At 39.5% G+C, this 20,649-nt stretch overlaps 1 protein-coding gene across 1 annotated transcript in view; it reads right to left on the reverse strand.

Moving 5' to 3' along the window:
- The window catches only part of slc13a3 (solute carrier family 13 member 3), a 30,125-nt gene extending 18,740 nt beyond the window's left edge, over positions 1-11,385 (reverse strand). The window contains exons 1-4 of the mRNA XM_079558809.1: positions 11,244-11,385; positions 5,422-5,687; positions 1,471-1,649; positions 41-110 (exon numbers count right to left, since the gene is read on the reverse strand). Of these exons, the coding sequence (XP_079414935.1) occupies positions 41-110; positions 1,471-1,649; positions 5,422-5,687; positions 11,244-11,351 (623 nt within the window). The 5' untranslated portion in view covers positions 11,352-11,385. The remainder of the gene's footprint in view (positions 1-40; positions 111-1,470; positions 1,650-5,421; positions 5,688-11,243) is intronic.
- Between the last annotated feature and the right edge of the window lie 9,264 nt (positions 11,386-20,649).

Raw genomic sequence — 20,649 nt, forward strand, 5'->3', positions numbered from 1 at the left:
CAGAAAACTAACCATGTTCTTGAAGATCTCGCTGCCTTACACGTCTATGGACAGAACTTGTTTTTCCGACGGCACAGAGGGCAGTGAATGCAGCTTGACAGTGGCGTGACCTGGGGAAGACATCGCACACGTGTGAGGAGTTAAAATGTCAGGCTGAAATGTGCCAAAGGTCTTTAATGTCCGACTAAAGCAGCCGCTGTGTCAATAATCAATTAGTCGACTACTGTCCAACTTTGTTCACTTCCTTGGATTACATATTAAAGACATAAAAGGTAAACATCCTGTACTATGTTCTACTATGTACTGCTATGTACTACCATGTACTCTGGTCAACCATCACTGCAGCCAAAGGTTTAGTGATTATACATGAATGTGGCAATTTGTGAAGATACCGTAAATGCTCTAATATAGGCCGGGGCCTTTATTTACTCAAGGGCATCTTGAGCCTTTATTGGAACCAGGCCACAATTAAAGACAGGCCTTTATTTATATTTGAACAAAACGGACGAGATTTGTGTCCATTTGCACCTAAAATATTACGTTTATTTATTAATTAACATTTCAAACCCTCTCCCAGCGGCTGGAACATTGACGCCTTTTATTTTGTCGGGACAACAGGAAGTGTTTCGTTGCTGTTAGCGGAGCTTTGACATCAATGTCACTGCAGGTTTCTGTTTCGTTTTTACCGCGGACCGGATTATTTGTTGTTATCTTGTGTAAAAGGCGAGTTTAGACGGAGCGTTTGTGTTTGTGATCGATCATGAGACTGACCCGAGAGAAGATGAGACGCTCGCGCTGATGGGAGGAGTTATTTTGAGGCGTGGGACTGACCTGCACACGGAGCAGCTGGACGTGCTTTGATGACGCGATGGAGACTTTATTAAAACCCTGGAGGGCCACACAACATTTGTTGCCCTGTTTCCACAAATAGTCACTGGAGGTTTGAAAAGTGGCTAAATCTGTGTCAAAGTTACGCTCGGATCAGCTCCTCCGCAGCGTCGCCCTCGGCCCGGGTTCCCGTTTGTTTACTTCATACACGTGAGTTTTCATTTACACCAGTATGAGACAAATTCCTAACATGGGGAATATTTCTACTGCTATAGTTTCTAATAAAAGCCCCGGCCTGTTTTAGAGACCGGCTTTAATTTGCCTCCGCCAGCCGCGAACCCGGCCTCAGTCAGAGACCCGGCCCCTGCCAGAGACCCGGCCCCTGCCAGAGACCCGACCGCTAATGGAATACAGGCCAGTATTAGAGAATTTACGGTAATCACAAAGTTTATAATTTGTCACTAAAATGATGTCCTTTACAGCAACAAAATACACTGACTAACCCAAAATAAGGTCACACTACGCTCCAGTATTTGTTTGGACCGTCTTTAGCTTCGATTACAGCACATTTTCACTGTGGCACTTCTGCAACGTCAAAAGATCCAGTGTCGCGTTAGTTTTCCCTGAACCACCCTCGATTACCATTGATGATGTCACTGTCGAGTTCCTCTCGTTTGGAGCACTTCTCTTTGAGGCTCTTCAGGTCTCCGAACAGAGACTCCAGGATGGCGTTGGCGATCGGGAGCATCATGGCTGTGGTCGCCGTGTTACTGAGCCACATGGACAAGAAGGCGGAGGTCGACATCATCCCCAGAATCAGCCTGGGGAAAGTCACAGGTGCAGTCAGTGAAGTATAAATACCACGAGGATACTGAACTGAAGTCAAGCGCTTGAGAGATAATGTGGATACGTTAAAGGGGGGGGGGTATAATGCAAAATGGACTTTTTCAAGCTTTCCATCATGTTATTATGTCATTCCCTCGTTAAAAACATGCCAGAAGTGTTGCCTTGGCACATTCACGTATTTTTGAGTAATCTGTAAAAACTCTGATGGCGGCCATTTTAGGGATAGGTTTGCCTGAGTCCTCCTAGGAACGCCCCCACCTCCTGGAGACGCCACTGCGTGAGTAACCAACCACTGCTCCTCAGCAGAACCCCCTCCCCACTGATGCCACAGACAGCGTGTGGAGGGGGCGTGTCTGAAAGGCTCAGAGGTTCTTAAAGAGACAGAGGCCTATTTCAAGACATTCACTACAGCCATTTTGAGAGAGATTATATACAAGGCAGTTATTCTAATTTACTGCATTTAGAGACCAACAGAAGGTTTGTCATCATTGTAGTGTGATATAGACTGGTGCTATGTGATTGAAAAGAGCAGAATACCCCCTCTTTAATGCCTACAATTAATCACTAGGGGCGTTTGCCATTTAGTAGCATCTTATTTTCTAATATTATACAAGTTGTCAAGCTTCAAGTCTTATATCGATTCATGTCCACATTCAGTGCAGTAAACTACATCTAGAGACGTCACTATTCCACATTTTAGAGTCATGATTATTGCAATTTTATGAACATTCACGATTATCAAAACATACTGACAATTTCTCAAATCCTTGACTGTCTAAATAGACACAACAAACAAGAAATTGCGTGAACATTTTTAAGTTAATTTCAGGGTTGTTTTAATTGAAAATACATTCAGCCCATGTTATCTTTAATCTTTTACACATATGTAATTAATAATGATAAGCCTAATAAAATAATGATTTTAAAATAATAAATAGGCAATGGATTATTATTAGCAATATGTGAAGGAAGAAAATTTGTGTGAATGTTTTCAAAACATGTTCTACAAGATATTGTCTCTGGCGCATTGAGTGGCCTCGTGTATGAAATGCGTGGTATAAATAAATGTGCCTTGGCCTCTGAGTGACCGAAACACATTAACCCGTCATCTGATATCCAGGCACAGTTTCACTTTTGTTTTTACAGTAACATGACGAACGCAGCTGCACATGGTGCTTTTGGGACTCTTCCCAAACACAATGCAGTTTTCATGTGAAAATGGATACAATTTTCTCTCTGCACATTGGATTATTATGGGCTGGATTTCACGCTGGACGGAGTTTCTTCAGTCTTTACCGATGAGTGCGAACCGTTTGGCATCAATGCTCTGAGGCTAATGAGGCTAATGAGGCTAATGAGGCTAATGAGGCTAATGAGGCGTGACTGCGGTTCACCGTGAGTAAACCTGCACCTCCAACAATTCACCGACTTTTATAAAACTGATAATTGCAAAAACAGTTAATCTTGACATGGAACTTATGGACAAGAAGAGCCGCCTTAACCAATGGGCTCGCAGGGGCTGGAGCCCAGGGGCCTATCGTATTCAAGGGCCTATCACGGGGGTCGGCAACCCGCGGCTCCAGAGCCTCCTTGTAGTGGCTCTTTTGTCCCACTGGAGCAGCACCGAGTAGCCTGTATCTACAAGGAGAACCGGTTCTGATGAGTAATCCATCAGAACCGTGCGACTCCATTGACGACGCCTCTTATTGATGCCACAGCTTTTTTATACAATAAACCCACAGGCGCGGCAAGGCCCGCAGATACGCGCCCGCAGACACGCGCCCGCAGACACGCGCCCGCAGACACGCGCCCGCAGATACGCGCACCATCCCAAATGTCTGCTCTGTTTTAGGATCCACGCTACACATTGCAATGAGACCGTCTGAATCTGTCCTCTTTATATGCGCTAATACGTGCAGGGCCGCCTTAACCACTGGGCTTGCATGGGCTGGAGCCCAGGGCCCCCAGGGAACCAGGGGCCTATAAAAAAAAGAAAACAAAAAAAAACTTAATATAATTCATAAAATGGCTCTGATTGCTTCCATTAATGAGTAAGCTGAACGTGTAGTGGAGTCATCTCGGGTTAGAGTGAGTGGGTGTGAATCAAAATTTTCCGGTCAATCACTTCACGTTGCGGCATGACTAACCGTGTGATGATTGTGCTAAGCTTTGTGTACCTGACTACCTGGAGTCGGCCCGCCCTGCCTGGCCCAGAGGGACACATGTAGGAGTAGCAGGGTTAGGGTTTTTGTGGGATTTAGGGTTATAGGGTAGCGTTAGCGTTAGGGTTTGCGCTGAGGGGGGGTGGGGGCCTACAGTTCTGTTTAAGCCCCATGACCTATGGGTGCATTAAGGTGGGCCTGGCTCCGTGATTAAAAACCAAAACAAAGCGCCCGTGCTGAAACATGTGATTTTTCGGCGCTCTCTCGTATCATTCAGAAACTACGACGCTGAAGGGCTGAGGGCCTACAAGCCGGGGCCGGTTTAAGCCCCGGGGCCTATGGGTGCATAGGTCGTGCTGACAAGGAGTGGCTCGATTCTGATTGGCTGGAGGGTGTCCGTTAAAAGGTGTTATACCATGGTCTGGGTGAACACTCGATTCTGATTGGCTGGTGGGGGCTAACAATCGTACATTATTTTCGTATAACCGCACACGTAGTCCGGTAGTTTAAGTAAGTAAGTAAGTATGTATACACAGTGCTTCTCGAAAGTATTCATACACCTTGAACGTTTGCACATTTTGTCATGTTTACAACCCTAAACATAAAGATTTTATTTGGATTTTTTTTACTGAACGTTCACACACAAGTAACAGACAACTGTGAAGTGAAAGCAAAATGTAAAAATACATGATTCTGATTTTTTTTTTTAAATAGAAAACCAAAAAGTGGGGCTTGTATAAGTATTCATACAGCATGAATGAATACTTTGTTAAACCCCTTTTACTGCAATAACAGCAGCAAGTCTTTTGGGGTGGAGATGTTTAAATCTTGGGAAATCTTCATATAACTTAACGCTGCTTTAAACTTCTCCACAGCTTTATCCCTGACCTCTCTGGTGCTCCTTGACCTTCATGATGTTGTTTAGTGACCAACACACTCCGACCACAGCTCTGAGGCCCTCACAGAACAGCTGTAATTATACTGAGAGTAGATTACACACAGGTGGCCTCTATTTAATGGTTAGGTTGAACATTCTGGAGTCATGAGGAATGTTATTAAGGCAATTTAATGCACTCAGAAAATGCTGTATGAATACTTATGCATGCCCCACTTTTCACTTTTCTATTTAAAAAAAAAACAGAATCATGTATCATTTCGCTTTCACTTCACAGTTGTCGGTTACTTGTGTGTGAACGTTCAGTAAAAAAAATCAAAATTAAATCTTTATGTTTAGGGTTGTAAACATGACAAAATGTGCAAAAGTTCAAGGTGTATGAATACTTTCGAGAGGCGCTGTACATATGTAATGTACACCTAGCTGTCACTATCATTATTATAAATAATCAAGTTAAATATGTCAAATTTATTCTACATTTATAACGCATCAGTTTTTAGTTTTTTTCTTAAGACACTCAGACATTTTACTGTGCTTTATTCATTCATTTCATACTAAGCTCATTTTTTAGCTACAACTGCCCTGGGGTCGACGAATGGAAGTAAGGCTGTCAATCTGCGCCATCGGCCCCTCGGACCAAACCACACAAAGTGGGTGAAGTGTCATATATATAAGAAACCATGTTCTGACCAGGCGGGCTGGACTCCGACGATACTCAGGACTTTCAGGGCGATCCTCCGGTGCAGGCCCCACTCCTCGATCGAAGACGCCATCACCAAACCGCTCAGGAACAGGAAGTTCGTCTCCAGGAAGTACTGGGGGCACACTTTCTTGGACGGCAGGACGCCCAGGGTTGGAAACAGACAAACCGGGAGCATCGCAGTCACAGCTAAAGGAAGGGCCTCCGTGCACCAGAAAGTGGCCATCAGCACCACCACATACAGACATCTGCCCTCCTGCAAAGTGAAGACAAGGCATCGAGTCAGAGCAGTGCTTCTCTAATGGTGGGTCAGGATCAATTTCAGCTTTTTTGGCTTATTTAACCCCCACCTGAACCGAGCACATTTTCTCCAGTTTGGCTTTACCCCAGTCCAAAAGCTTCTGGAAAAAAGCTGTGAAAATAGCAACAAAACTGAGACAAAAACAATGATGGAAATGTGACAAAAAAGAGATGAAAAATTGATGAAAAAGTGTCAAAAATGTCACAAAAATGTTACAAGAAATTGTCGAAAAAATGGGGGGAAAAAAGACCAAAAAAAAGACTAAAATATGACAATGACAAAAAAATGACAAAATGTGACAAAAAAAATGACAAAAATGTGACAAAAAAATGACAAAAATTTGATAAAAATGTGACCAAAAAAATGACAAACATGTGACAAAAAAAATGACAAAAATGTGACAAAAAAATGACAAAAAAATGACAAAAATTGGATAAAAAAATGACAAAAAAATGACAAAAAAATGACAAAAATGTGACAAAAATGTGACAAAAAAATGACAAAAAAATGACAAAAAAACGACAAAAAATGACAAAAATGTGACAAAAAAATGACAAAAATTTGATCAAAAAATGACAAAAAAAATGACAAAAAAGTTACAAAAATGAGTTGAACGCCCAACAAAAAAATGATGGAAAAAAAATCTGATGACGTGAGGAAAAAGATCCTCTCGGTTCAGGCGGGAGTTAAGAGGTTAATGCATGTTCAACAAAAATATTTGAGGAAAGGACAATATTTTACATTATATTTTGTAAGTCTAAGTCGTATTTGTCATCCCTGGGTAATAGTGAGTCCTCGAGAGGTGGGTGGAGTAGCCAAAAGATTTACTAGAAGTCGAAGTAAAAAGCAGTGACTCAAACAAAAGCACTTGGAGAAAATGTTAGTTGAAAAGTCTGATTTTCACTGACGCCATAAATAGTTTGAAACAAAACATAAAATACTGTGGAGATGTTGATATTTACAAAGAAAATGGCATGAAAATACAGAAAAACAACATAATTCTAAAGACGGTGCACGAGACCAACTACATCTATTTATATATCAAACTTAAGCATTTGCCGCTTAAATATTTACTTGGAGTATCTGTGCTGTTGAGTAAAAATGTTCCTTTTTCCACTGCATTATAATTTTACTCAAGTAGAAGTAAAAAGTACCCCATGACTACTGTAACATTCATTTATTTATTTAAGTGTCGCATGGGCTTACAAGACACTCAAATCAAAACTAAAAGTAATACTGCTGACTTTAGTCACATTTCCATGGAGACGAAGCCACTCCCTGTAAAGTAACCGGCACTGGTTTTCTAATGGATTTAGGGATTATCTTCTAGCACTACATTCAAACAATGGGACAATCGATGAATGGCTGCATTTTTTAAATCGTGAATAACGATATTATTGTTAATCATCACATCCCCAGTGGCCATAGACATCTTTGTTCTAACAATGAAATACTGCATTCAACAAAAACCCACACTGGATATACAGTGTGTTCCCTGATATTCCACACTTCATAAATAAAACATTGCAAGGTTAATATAAGAGCCAACTTAAAGGGACTATAGGGAGTTTAAAAATGTTAGAATTCTGTATTTTCCTCCACCTCCATGTTCCAACAATGCCCTAATGTGTAGAATGAGCTCAGACCTGTTCACCACAACTGCCTCTGCACTGTCACTAAAGGATCAGGCATGTTTTTAATGAGGGAATGACGTAATAACATGATGTAAGCTTGAAAAAGTCAATTTTGTATAATACCCCCCCTTTAATAAGGCGAGACGCTGCAGGTGAATAGGGTAAAAATGTATATTTACAGATATCAATTTGAAACTGTTGCTGTCGATCACTGGCATAAATGTGAGAAGAAAATACATTGCAAGTTTTCATATAAGAACAAGGTGTTTTATGCCTAAAAATGCCTAAAAATTTCCCATCTTTTCGGCGACGAAATCTGAATAATGGATAGAGCTACATTCAAATTTACGGTTTCACTTTATTGATAAATGAGTTGCCAAGACCTTTTCACAAGGGTTTTTTGAATTTCCTGTTTAGTTTTAAAATAAGCTGTTTTTTAGTGGAAAAAAATTGTAAAAATTTAATTTTCGCCTTATTTTGACATTCAAAACTCAATAAATGGGGCTTAAGGGATTTAATAATAAAAAATCCCTCTGAAAAAATCTTCCAAATATTGTTCAGTCCAAGGCTGGAAAATGTCTTTAGGTCCGACTGACGTGGACATAGTGTCGCCACAATGACAGAAAAATGTGTTTTGAGAAAAAGGCCCTTGAAATTGTGTTCTCCCATATAAGTCTATGGGGGAACATTGAATCAGCGCAATATTTAAACATGTTACTGTGAAGATTAGGTATATTTTTGGTTTCCGAGTGAAAGCTTATATGTTCAGAGACCAATTTGGCCCAAAAACTGAAAAAATTGAGTTTTGCCTGTAGTGTCTCCCCTTAAAGCAGTACTAAGTAACTCTTCCCCCTAAAGGCCATAAGCGCAACTGCAGGTGTAGTAGCAAGTTATTTTTTAATTTATTAATTGTCTTGGAGAGTAGACAGGAAAGGCGAAGGGAGAGAGGGTTACTGTGCATCCAATTATACAATAGAAATATTTTTTTCCCCTCAAACTTGGCTGTAAATACTGTTTAAAGTGACGTTAGCCCGCAGTTAGCTTTGCCCGTTAGCATGTTAGCTTCTTCTTCGTGATTCCATTCGTGTGTATTGCTTTCTCCGCACCGGGGGCAGTCAAGTTGCAAACATGGTTTTCTGGCCAGAGACACCAGGGGGAGATGAAAGACCCTCCAATCATCCCATAAACACTTGTATCACCCCCACAGGGACAACGGAAAAGATTTATTAAGGTAAATAAGTTACTTAGTACTGCTTTAATATAGAAGCTGCAGTTACATGTATGACCTGAGGTGGCAGCAGTGAGTATAAAATGGCAAACTTGCATCTAGCCCCTTTAAACTCTGATCACCAGGTAACCAAACACCTCAGGTTTAGTCGAATGTACTTGTAGATTTTGCAAGTCAAATTAAAGTGGACAATATTAAACAAAATGAAACGCAGTGCAATTTCTTCAAAAAGTTACATGTAGGAAAAGGCAAAGAGGGCATTTCTGAAGTTCCTCCGTGATTCGTCCACTAAACTTAAAAGCAACAAAAAGCTGACACCTGGACTTGAGTTTAGAGGCGTCACCACTTCACACGACAACTCCAAAAAGAGCGACTCAAACCAAATCAAAAGGCAGAGAGATGATTTAAGAACAGTTGAGTAAACAGCATAATTAGTGAACAAGAGATTCAGAGTATTGTTGATGGTCATATTTCACACTTGGCTCCTCAAGCTCATGCAGAAAGCCGTAAGAGAGCTCCTAAAGCTACCGAGCTGCAGGTTTGAGGAATGAACTGTGCTTGAGATTTGATTTCCCCCCTTTTTCTTAATGTCTGACCACCGTAATCATTCTGAAAAAAGGTGTCTAATCATTCCAGTTTTCCAGACAAATTACGCAACGACAAAAAGGCGACGTCTAGACTCAGATGCCAGGTCAATAAGCCTCTTGAAAGAGCGGGAAAGGTCAAACTCTCACCCAAGGCATTCGCAAAGTCCAGAGCGTCAACCCCCCACCCTTATCAAAGACCCGTCCGCGCCCCCCCAATAGAAGCAATAACTCACTCCGTTAAAAAAGTCAGGTTTGAAAGCATTAAAAAAACACGATGAGAATAGGATAAATACTGACAAATAAGTTGATGTTTCCGTCCAAAGTGCTTGTTTTGCCTGTGAGGCCTCGCTTTGGGAACCGCCGCTGCTCTAACCCATAGATTCACATGACCTTTAACCCCTGAACTCCCACCTGGACCGAGCACATTTTCTCCAGTTTGGCTTTACTCCAATCCAAAAGCTTCTGGAAAAAAAGGTGTGAAAATAGCGACAAAACTGAGATGAAAACAATGATGGAAACGTGACAAAAAAGATGTACAAAAATTTGACCAAAAAAAAAGACAAAAAATGACAAAAATTGATGAAAAATTGACAAAAAAATGACACAAAAAAATGACACAAAAAATGACGACAAAATGACAAAAGTGTGACAAAAAGTGACAAAACATTTATAAAAAATGACAAAAAAGACCAAAAAAATGACAAAATGTGATTAAAAAATGTCACAAAAAATTGACAAAAAATGACACAAAAAATTGACAAAAAATTGACAAAAAATGACAAAAAATGACAAAAAATGACAAAAAATGGACACAAAAATGACACAAAAAATGACACAAAAAATGGGACAAAAAATGACACAAAAAATGAAAAAAAATTGACAAAAAATGACACAAAAAATGACACAAAAAATGACACAAAAAATGACAAAAAATTGACAAAAAATGACACAAAAAATGACACAAAAAATGACAAAAAATTGACAAAAAATGACACAAAAAATTGACAAAAAATGACACAAAAAATTGACCAAAAATTGACAAAAAAATGACAAAATCTGATTAAAAAATGACAAAAATTGATTAAAAAAATGTCACAAAAATAATGACAAAAATTGACAAAAAATGACACAAAAAATGACACAAAAAATGACACAAAAAATGGGACAAAAAATGACACAAAAAATGGGACAAAAAATGACACAAAAAATGAAAAAAAATTGACAAAAAATGACACAAAAAATGACACAAAAAATGACACAAAAAATGACAAAAAATTGACAAAAAATGACACAAAAAATGACACAAAAAATGACACAAAAAATGACAAAAAATTGACAAAAAATGACACAAAAAATGACACAAAAAATGACACAAAAAATTGACCAAAAATTGACAAAAAAATGACAAAATCTGATTAAAAAATGACAAAAATTGATTAAAAAAATGTCACAAAAATAATGACAAAAATTGACAAAAAATGACACAAAAAATGACAAAAAGTGACAAAACATTTACAACAAAATTGACAAAAATAACCAAAAAAACGACAAAAATGTGACGAAAAAATAAAATAAAAAATAAAACACAAAAAAGTTACAAAAATGAGTTGAATAGCCCAAAAAATGATGGGGAAAAAAATAATCTGATGACGTGAAGAAAAAGATCCATTTAGATGAGTTTTGTAGATCTTAGCTTTCAAATGAGGCGTTACACAATGGCCTACTGAACTGGAGAAAAGTTCAGGCGGGAGTTAAGAGGTTAAGAAAGCAACAGGCTGTGATTGGAGAAGGCAACAATACAGAGGCGACACTCTTAAAAATAGCAGCAATCGCCCCACGTTGCCTAATGCGCGAATTCACTTTGCAAATCTCGTGCGTATTTCTTTGGAGATCGGCCCTAAAAACGCGCAGCGGGGCGGTTTTCTCCATCACTGAAGAGTCTACAATCCCAACGGGCTGTGGGGGCACATTTTCCCCTCGCAAATAAAAGCAGCCTCTAACTTGGCAGGCGCGACTTTCCCACTGAATGTCTTTAATCGGCCATAAAAATTCCCCTCCTCACCTTCTCCGGCAGCGTGAAGAGCAGCGGCAGGAAGAGCAGCGGGGAGACGACCAGGATGAGCTGCTTGTGGACGCACCACAGCTTCTTCGCCAGGGCCGACACTTCCATCTCTGCGGCGGCGGGACCTCAGCGCGCTGGCGTCCGGGGGGGGGGAATGAGCTCCGAGCTTTGAGGGCTGAGAGCGTGTGCGCCTCAGAGAAGATTAACCACATGCTCGCTGCTGGTTAACTCCTCACTCGCACGGCGCTGTCAAATCATTAAGCGGAGGGACGGGGGGCAGGGACGGGGGCAGGGAGGGCGGCCTCGGTGTCATTAGGTGAGTCACAAAAGTCGAACAGGTTTTGTCACTAATTGCCTATTGCCTTTTTTTGTTTTGGGCGCACGTGTTGAGCGCCAGAGCCAGGTGTGCGCGGACGCTGATTTGCAGGGGCGGACTGGGACTGAAACACGGCCCTGGACTCCGGAGCAGCCGGGCCCAAACTAGCGCGAATGCAACACTTCCACAAATACATATTTAAACCTTAAAGGAACAGGCCACTGTTTTTACATACTGAGATATGTTCGAAATCCGCGCAGCAATCTTCACTTCACTGTGCGGATGTCAAACTACTCCTGGTATTATTACGCCTTACAATATAGTCCCCCCTTTTATCCGCTTAGAAAATCCACATTGTTTAATTTTGTGTAATTATACTTTGTAGTGGAACACTTCACGTAACCATATTTAAATAGGGAAAACGTGGAAGAGCTTGGTAGCTTCTATCTTGACCTGTTTTGGAGCTATAGTGGAGAGAGGGAGAGGCTAAATGCTAACGCCGTCTGCGCTGTGTTTACGTGACTGAAGGCACGGGGGAAGATCAGACAGGTCCTAAAGAACTCGTCTAAGCTAAGGTAAGAACATATCTCAGTATGTAAAAACGGTGGCCTATTCCTTTAAAGAGGGGGTATTATGCAAGGCCGTGGGAACCCAGGGTGCTGAGGGCACTGCAGCACCCCCTGGCGGATAGTTTGTGAACTGCAGGCAATATTAACCCCTTAACTCCCACCTGAACCGAGCACATTTTCTCCAGCTTTACCCCAGTCCAAAAGCTTCAGGAAAAACGGTGTGAAAATAGCGACAGAACTGAAACGAAAACAAGGATGAAAATGTGAAAAAAGTGAGAAAACATTAACAAAAAATGTACAAAAAAATGACAGAAATGCATAAAAAATTTACAAAAAAGTGAGAAAAATCTATCTATGTATCTATCTATCTATCTATCTATCTATCTATCTGAAAAGAGTAAAAACACGGCCCCAGAGACGCACGATTATGTGAAGAAACCAGTGAGTCAGTGTTTAAGTTGTTAGCATGCTACTGATTAGCATTTAGCTGCAACAGCTCAGCTCCGACCTCTCCAAGAGAAAACCCTGAACCAGACTCAAAACTTTGGATATGACATGTGACAGAGGTCAGAGGTCAGAGCTGTTACTGTAGTATTTCCTCAGTGTTCATAGATGTGAGCCACACGTGTTTATCGTGTTGAAGCCAATGACAGTTGATTGATTGACCGTTGCTAACCGGTAGCATGCTAACATCAAGCATTGACTGAGACTCTGTTGATATGACAAACTGTAAAAATCCCAGAGAAAGGTTTTCTGTTTCCTCTGTGATGTGTTCATTTAGTCTTCAGATCAGGGCTGGACTGGCCATCGGGAGATTCGGGAGTTTTCCCGGTGGGCCGACGTACTTTTGGCCGGATGGGCCGATCACACCGACATAAGGCCCATAATACCTTACGGCGGCCCACAATTAACGGGAAAAGCCATCAGAATCTCTATCATTACATTTATGCAATTACACAACTCCACCACTAGAGGGATGTGATGCCTTTTATTCCCCTCTAGTGAAGCTTTCTTGAGTTATGGTTCCCAGATAATCTTGTATAATGAGCTATGGGCCTCTGGGACATAACACTCATGCCCCTCACATTGCGAATATAAGAGGAAATAGTTTATTGTAACTCCCTCCAGAACCCACAGAACCTCAGACCTCTATTTTTTATATATTTTAGACAAATGTTTGCAAAGAAGTGCATGCTGGGAGCTGTCAGGTGACTCTGTCTTGCCCCTCGTCGTCAGTGCAGTTTGGAAATCTTCTAGTTTCCATTGAAAGGATTCACAATGTTTGGCCTTTTTCGGATTTCTGTTCTCACTCCTCACCTCCTGAACTCTGTGGTGAGTTTTACTGTTTCATCTTCAACCTACAGTTTGATCATTTGGTTGGTTTTGAGAAGTTTATTTGTGTTGCAGTCGCGAGTGGAACTTCATTAACGGAACGCACATTTTAAGATTGTTAAGTCATTTTACAAAAATTCCTTCAAGTTATAAATGACAAGATTAAAGTGTTGAGACTCTGAGGTGTGAGCTTGAAATTGGCAGAAACAAAATGCAACAAGAGGCCCTTCGCCAGCCCTGATGGCGCTCGGGCCTAACTATTGTCCTCGATTTGTGGCTTATACTGTTTTAGTTCAAGCCAAGGCTTATTGTTTTGCTCATCACCTCGACTATTGCATTGAATATGTTTTTTTTTCAGAGGGCCAGTCTTGACCCAAAAGTCCCGGGCCGATTTTTTCTGCCAGTCCAGCCCTGCTTCAGAGTGAAGCAGATCTTTAAAAATGTGACAAAAAATGACAAAAATGTGACCAAAAAAATGACAAAAATGTGATTAAAATGACAAAAAATGGATAAAAAAATGACAAAAAATTTATTTAAAAAAAAGACAAAAATTTGACTAAAAATTGACAAAAAAATTACAAACATTTGACAAAAAATGACAAAAAAATGACAAAAAAGTTACAAAAATGAGTTGAATACCCAACAAAAAAATGATGGAAAAAAAAAAATCTGATGACGTGAGGAAAAAGATCCTCTCGGTTCAGGCGGGAGTTAAGAGGTTAACAGGTATTTGCATAATCATATTTCTCAATATCATGTTGAGCGCCAGGGGTTCTGTGCTGGAGGGCCGGATTTGGCCCCCGGGCCTGACGTTGCCTACCCCTGGTCTAAACCCATGGGTCGAGGAACCATTTTCAGTGGGGTGCGAGCCTCTTCCAGACTACACTTCTTTCAATATTTAGCTTCTGTAAACGAGTCTGTAAAAAAATACTGTTGTTTTGATAATTGTTGAGTGACTTTGTGCCATAGAAAAGCGGGTTATTGTTTTAGGCTAAGAATAGAAGAAGGACTTTCCAAACTGGGGGTCGCAGGGTTCATGACCTTGGCTTATCTTTATGACCAGCTTCCATTCAGAGTCAGGTATGGGGACTTCACTGATACCGCACTGTTAACCACAAGCTCCAGCAGTGATTCGAGCAGCGACCTAACAAAAGCAAAAACTATTTAAGTGGGTCGTTCGCAGACCTTTGAAGGAGGCAAAACAAGATGGAAACATAATGTAATCATAAAGCATCGAAGAATTCACGTTGCCAAATTTGCACAAAAAAAAGATACAAAGTTGTGTGATATTTTGCAGAATCCGCGTGTGATTAATACTGTAATGTGTTTTATATCAGTCCCATAGCGTTTGTGACAGAGCAGCTTGTTCTTCCAGAGGTTGTGCATATCTCAATATGAACAGTCTGTTCTTTGTGAGTTTTTCCATTTCAGAAATTAGTGCAGAATGGACGGACACTATGACTAGAGTTCCCACTATCAGCTCTGTTGAATTATTCTGATGTCAGACGTGTGACCAATGCTTGAATCAACAAAAATCTGTGGGGAATTACAGTGTGTTTTGTGATATACTGTACACTACGTCGTGTTGACCTGAATAAATAAAGTTCATTTCAACTATTTGCTCAGTTTTGCTGGTTTAGGCGTCGATCTTGAGGCTCAAACTGTCAATAAACTCAGAACACGGCGTCAAAAGTTTTGGTAAACAACTGAAATTCATCCCACGATGCACCAGTTCAGAGCCTCTGGACTGTAGTGGACTCACACTGATGATCTTTAACCACAAGATAAAAGATAGAGTCAGACCTTTGAATTAAATTATGTACATTCTATAAGTGTCAATGTGGAAATAAATGTATTAGTGCTTGCATGACCCAGCGTGTGTGTGGGTGGTTATAGGACCTGAGAGAAACCTTTAGATTTGTTTTGCCCAGAACAACTACATAGCTGGTGGATTTGGCCTAATGCTTTGGGCTTTGGTAGAAGACTGTCTACGTTTTATTATTATTTTTTTGTGATCAAATATTTATTTGTACTCTACACACACATGTGAATGTAAATTCATTACAAGGATAAAAATAAAAATAAAATAAAAATAAATTAAAACCCAAGCTCATGGTGAGAACAACCACCCTCTTTTGGATAATCACAGGTGGACAAAATCATACCTTCACCTTCTTCTTCTTCTTCTTCTTCTTCATTTTCTTCCTTTCCCCTTAATATGTATATATACATATGTGCATGCGTACCTATTCACATATAGCTATATATATATATATATATATATATATATATATATATATATAATTACCAGAGGGTAATTATCGACTGCAATGGAGAAATACAAATCATGCACTTTGACTGCCACTATCAAGATACTTTTTCTGTTTGAATATGCAAATTTAAATGACTGTATTAAAGTTCAGGCTTGCACCTGTTATCCCCAGTGCAGCCAGCAGATGGGGATGTGTTCACAGGTTTACCCTTCATTTTCCAAACACTCCAGAATATATTTTGATGACATCTATTATACACTGCTCAAAAAATAAAGGGGACACTAAAATACTACATCCTAGATATTAATTAATGACATGGTCCAGTTGAAAATCTTTATTAATCAAAGTGGAATGTGTTGAAAACAAGAACATACAAATTATCAATAAATGTAAAATTAAATGATCCAATGTGGGAATGGATTTGGAAACGTATTGAAAATACACAGCCTGCAGAACCACTTCTTTACAGAGGCGTCTCGTTTCCTCTCATTCCCACCTGTTTCTGTGTTCATGTTTTTGAGGTACATTAACCTCTTACCACCCGCCTAAACCCAATGCAGGCTGTCCTCTTTCACTATAGGCCTGTGTAGCACCTCATTTGAAAGCTAAGACCTACAAAACTGACCTTTTTCCTCGCGTTGTTGCTGTGTTGTGTCTCCTTTTTTATGTTTTTTTCAATTTTTGTCACATTTTTGTTGAGTTTTTGTCACTTTTTTTGTTGAGTTTTTGTCACTTTTTTGGTTGAGTTTTTGTCACTTTTTGGTTGAGTTTTTGTCACTTTTTTGTTGAGTTTTTGTCACTTTTTGGTTGAGTTTTTGTCCCTTTTTTGTTGAGTTTTTGTCACATTTTTGTTGAGTTTTTGTCACTTTTTGGTTGAGTTTTTGTCACATTTTTGTTGAGTTTTTGTCACATTTTTGTTGAGTTTTTGTCACATCTTTGTTGAGTTTTTGTCACATTTTTGTTGAGTTTTTGTCACTTTTTTGTTGAGTTTTTGTCACATTTTTGTTGAGTTTTTGTCACTTTTTGGTTGAGTTTTTGTCACATTTTTGTTGAGTTTTTGTCACATTTTTGTTGAGTTTTTGTCACATCTTTGTTGAGTTTTTGTCACATTTTTGTTGAGTTTTTGTCACTTTTTGGTTGAGTTTTTGTCACATTTTGGTTGAGTTTTTGTCACTTTTTTGTTGAGTTTTTGTCACTTTTTGGTTGAGTTTTTGTCACTTTTTGGTTGAGTTTTTGTCACATCTTTGTTGAGTTTTTGTCACATTTTTGTTGAGTTTTTGTCACTTTTTGGTTGAGTTTTTGTCACTTTTTTGTTGAGTTTTTGTCACTTTTTTGTTGAGTTTTTGTCACATCTTTGTTGAGTTTTTGTCACATTTTTGTTGAGTTTTTGTCACTTTTTTGTTGAGTTTTTGTCACTTTTTGGTTGAGTTTTTGTCACTTTTTTGTTGAGTTTTTGTCACATTTTGGTTGAGTTTTTGTCACTTTTTGGTTGAGTTTTTGTCACATTTTGGTTGAGTTTTTGTCACTTTTTTGTTGAGTTTTTGTCACTTTTTTGGTTGAGTTTTTGTCACATCTTTGTTGAGTTTTTGTCACATTTTTGTTGAGTTTTTGTCACTTTTTGGTTGAGTTTTTGTCACTTTTTTGTTGAGTTTTTGTCACTTTTTTGTTGAGTTTTTGTCACATTTTTGTTGAGTTTTCGTCACATTTTTGTCACATCTTTGTGGAATTTTTGTCACATTTTTGTTGAGTTTTTGTCACTTTTTGGTTGAGTTTTTGTCACATTTTTGTTGAGTTTTTGTCACATTTTTGTCATATCTTTGTGGAATTTTTGTCACATTTTTGTTGAGTTTTTGTCACATTTTTGTTGCGTTTACATCCTTGTTTTCTTCTCATTTTTTGTGGCTGCTTTGGTGCTTTTTCCCCAAGAAGCTTTTTGATTAGGGCAGGAGAAAATGGGATCCGTTCAGGCGGGAGTTAAGAGGTTAAACAATTTTATTTCACACCATTAAAATCACACTAACATGACCGAGTTGTTTTAACTTTGGATTAACCTGAAACTAAACATCACTTCTGCCTGAGCTCCACCGCTGCAGGAACTGAGAAATGTGTCAAACGTCCTCTAATGCTGGAGCTGGTCTCTGTATGAATAAACTGTGGTGAATGTTTTTAAAATGGGTCACTCGGTGGTGTGGCAGGTCAGGCAGTGGTGGATCCACAACAGCATCATCTGAGGTGTTTTTTATTCATTATAGTTTCGTTCAGTTCATTTTATCATTTGTTTCCAAAGGGAGAAATGTGACTTGGAGGAGAGTCAGTTGCAAACATAATTACACAGACAAGGAAATGAACATATTACAAAAAAGGACATGTGTGGCCCGGATTAACACAGTCACATTAGTTGTTCTTGTTAATGACTGTGATGGTACAAAGTTGTTTTTATAGCTAGTTGTGTGAACAGAGGACAGTTGAGCACATGAGATGGGTCGGCTGTGATTTCATGAGCCTGTGTCAGTGTGGACGGCTCAAAAATGTCCTGCTGGGAGGTTGGAGGAGTGGACATCCCCATAATTTTACGAGTCTGACAATATGTGTCTTATATTCTACAGTCAAGTTACCAAATTCACACTTCCAAACCTTAGTACAGGGGTAGGCAACGTCAGGCCTCCAGCACAGAAGCTCTGGCCCCCAATATGATTTTGAGAAATATGATTATGCAAATACCTGTTAAAGTGCACTAAAAATGCGAGATATAATGTATTTTTATGGTGTATTTTTTAAATGTCTTTGGAGAACATCCCACTTGGTCATATATAATGTAAAACAGTGATTCTCAACTGGTGGGTCGGGACTCAAAAGTGGGTCACGAGCCTGCAGGGAACTTTTTTCAATATTTTTGATCTGAAACGACACGGAAACACACTGGAGTCCAGGGCCGGACTGGGACTGAAAAACAGCCCTGGACTCTGGTCAGCGACCAGAGTGACCAGAGTGACACTTCCACAAATACACATGTTAACCTCTTACCCCCCGCCTTAACCGAGAGCATTTTCTCCAGTTCGGCTTTGCCCAAATCTAAAAGCTTCTTGACTGGAGAGCGACACTGTAACGCCTCATTTTATTGTTGCTTTTTCATTACTTTTTTGTGGCTTTTTGGCGCGTTTTCGTCACTTTTTTGTCACTTTTTTGTTGTGTTTTCGTGTCTTGTTTTTCGGGTTTTTTCATGTTATTGTTGTTTTTTCATCGCTTTTTTCATTGCTTTGTCGTCACGTTTTCGTCACATTTTGTTGTGTTTTTGTCACTTTTTTTGTTGCTTTTTCAGCACATTTTTGTTTTTTGATGCTTTTCTTTTAACCCCTTAACTCCCACCTGAACCGAGCACATTTTCTCCAGTTTGGCTTTACCCCAGTCCAAAAGCTTCTGGAAAAAAGCTGTGAAAATAGCGACAAAACTGAGACGAAAACAATGATGGAAATGTGACAAAAAAGTGACAAAAGTGTATGAAAAAGTGGCAAAAATGTCACAAAAATGAGGAAAAAAAATACAAAAAAATAACAAAAAAAATTACAAAAATATGACCAAAATTTGATAAAAAAGTTGACCAAAAAATGACAAAAATGTGACAAAAAATGACAAAAAAGAGTTACAATAATGAGTTGAATACCCAACAAAGAAATGATGGAAAAAAATCTGATGACGTGAGGAAAAAGATCCTCTCGGTTCAGGCGGGAGTTAAGAGGTTAAGCTTTTAGATTTGGGTAAAGCTCGGTTACGGTTAAGGCTAAGGTAAAGTGAGAGGCCAGACCGGTGGCCCTAGAACCAGTGGCCCTTCTGTGCTCTTCCAGAATACAGGACATATGGCCAGTCCGGCCCTGCTGGAGTCTGTTGAAATTTGTATTATTGGGCTGTTTTAATCATAATTTCAGTCTTCAAAGCAAATCCACGGCTTGTTCAATAGAAACATGTGGTAAATGCAATATTTTATGCGATATATGACAATTTACACTTTTAATTGGGTCACACTTTGTCATTAAGGTAATGGCGGGTCTCGGAGCCGGACCACTTTAGAACCACTGATGTAAAACACTGGCATTTGCAGAAAATGGTTCTTAACTTTAGGCTACAATGGTGAGGTCCGGCCCTCGGTGTTTTGGCTATGATGAAAATCGGCCCTTCGTGACGCAAACTTGCCGACCCCTGCCTTAGTACAAGCTCTGTAGAAAGTCAACATGATTTCCTGCAGCCTTGTGCTACATGATGAGGTCCTCAGTGTTTCCCGACACTCTTCACCGCTTTCACACAAGACTCTCTAAATGTCCACGAGCCTAAGAAGTCTTTACAACACAAGACGCAGCATTTAAACACAGTGACTGATTATTATTATTGAGCACAAACCAAGGACATTATCTCCAATCCAATCTACTTTATTTAAAAAACACTATTAAAGCAACAAAGTTTACAAAAAAGGGTTGTACAAAAAAGACTATAAAAATACAATCATAAATACACATATACAGTGGCATAAGAGGACGATTTGAAGAGTAAAAGTCAACTTCCAAACCAGCTAAATGCCAAGGAGAACAGACATATATTAAAGAGGGGGTATTACGCTTTTTTCAATCACATAGCACCAGGGCGGACTGGGACTGAAAAACAGCCCTGGACTCTGACCAGCCTGGCCCAAATTAGCGTAATTGTGACACTTCCACAAATACATATTTTAACCTCTTACATTAACGAGTGCATTTTCCCCAGTTCGGCTTTTTATTATCATTTTTTTGATCGGTATCATCAGGAAAAAGAACGGGAAAGGTGGTCGTAGAAACAGAAGCAAAATCATTAATGTAAATAATAAATAATAATGGTCCCAAAACTGATCCTTGTGGTGCACCATACTCCATGGAATTCCTTTTAGATTC

The sequence above is a fragment of the Gobius niger genome, assembly GCF_951799975.1.
Source record: "Gobius niger genome assembly, chromosome: 6".
NCBI classification, from domain to species: Eukaryota; Metazoa; Chordata; class Actinopteri; order Gobiiformes; family Gobiidae; genus Gobius; species Gobius niger.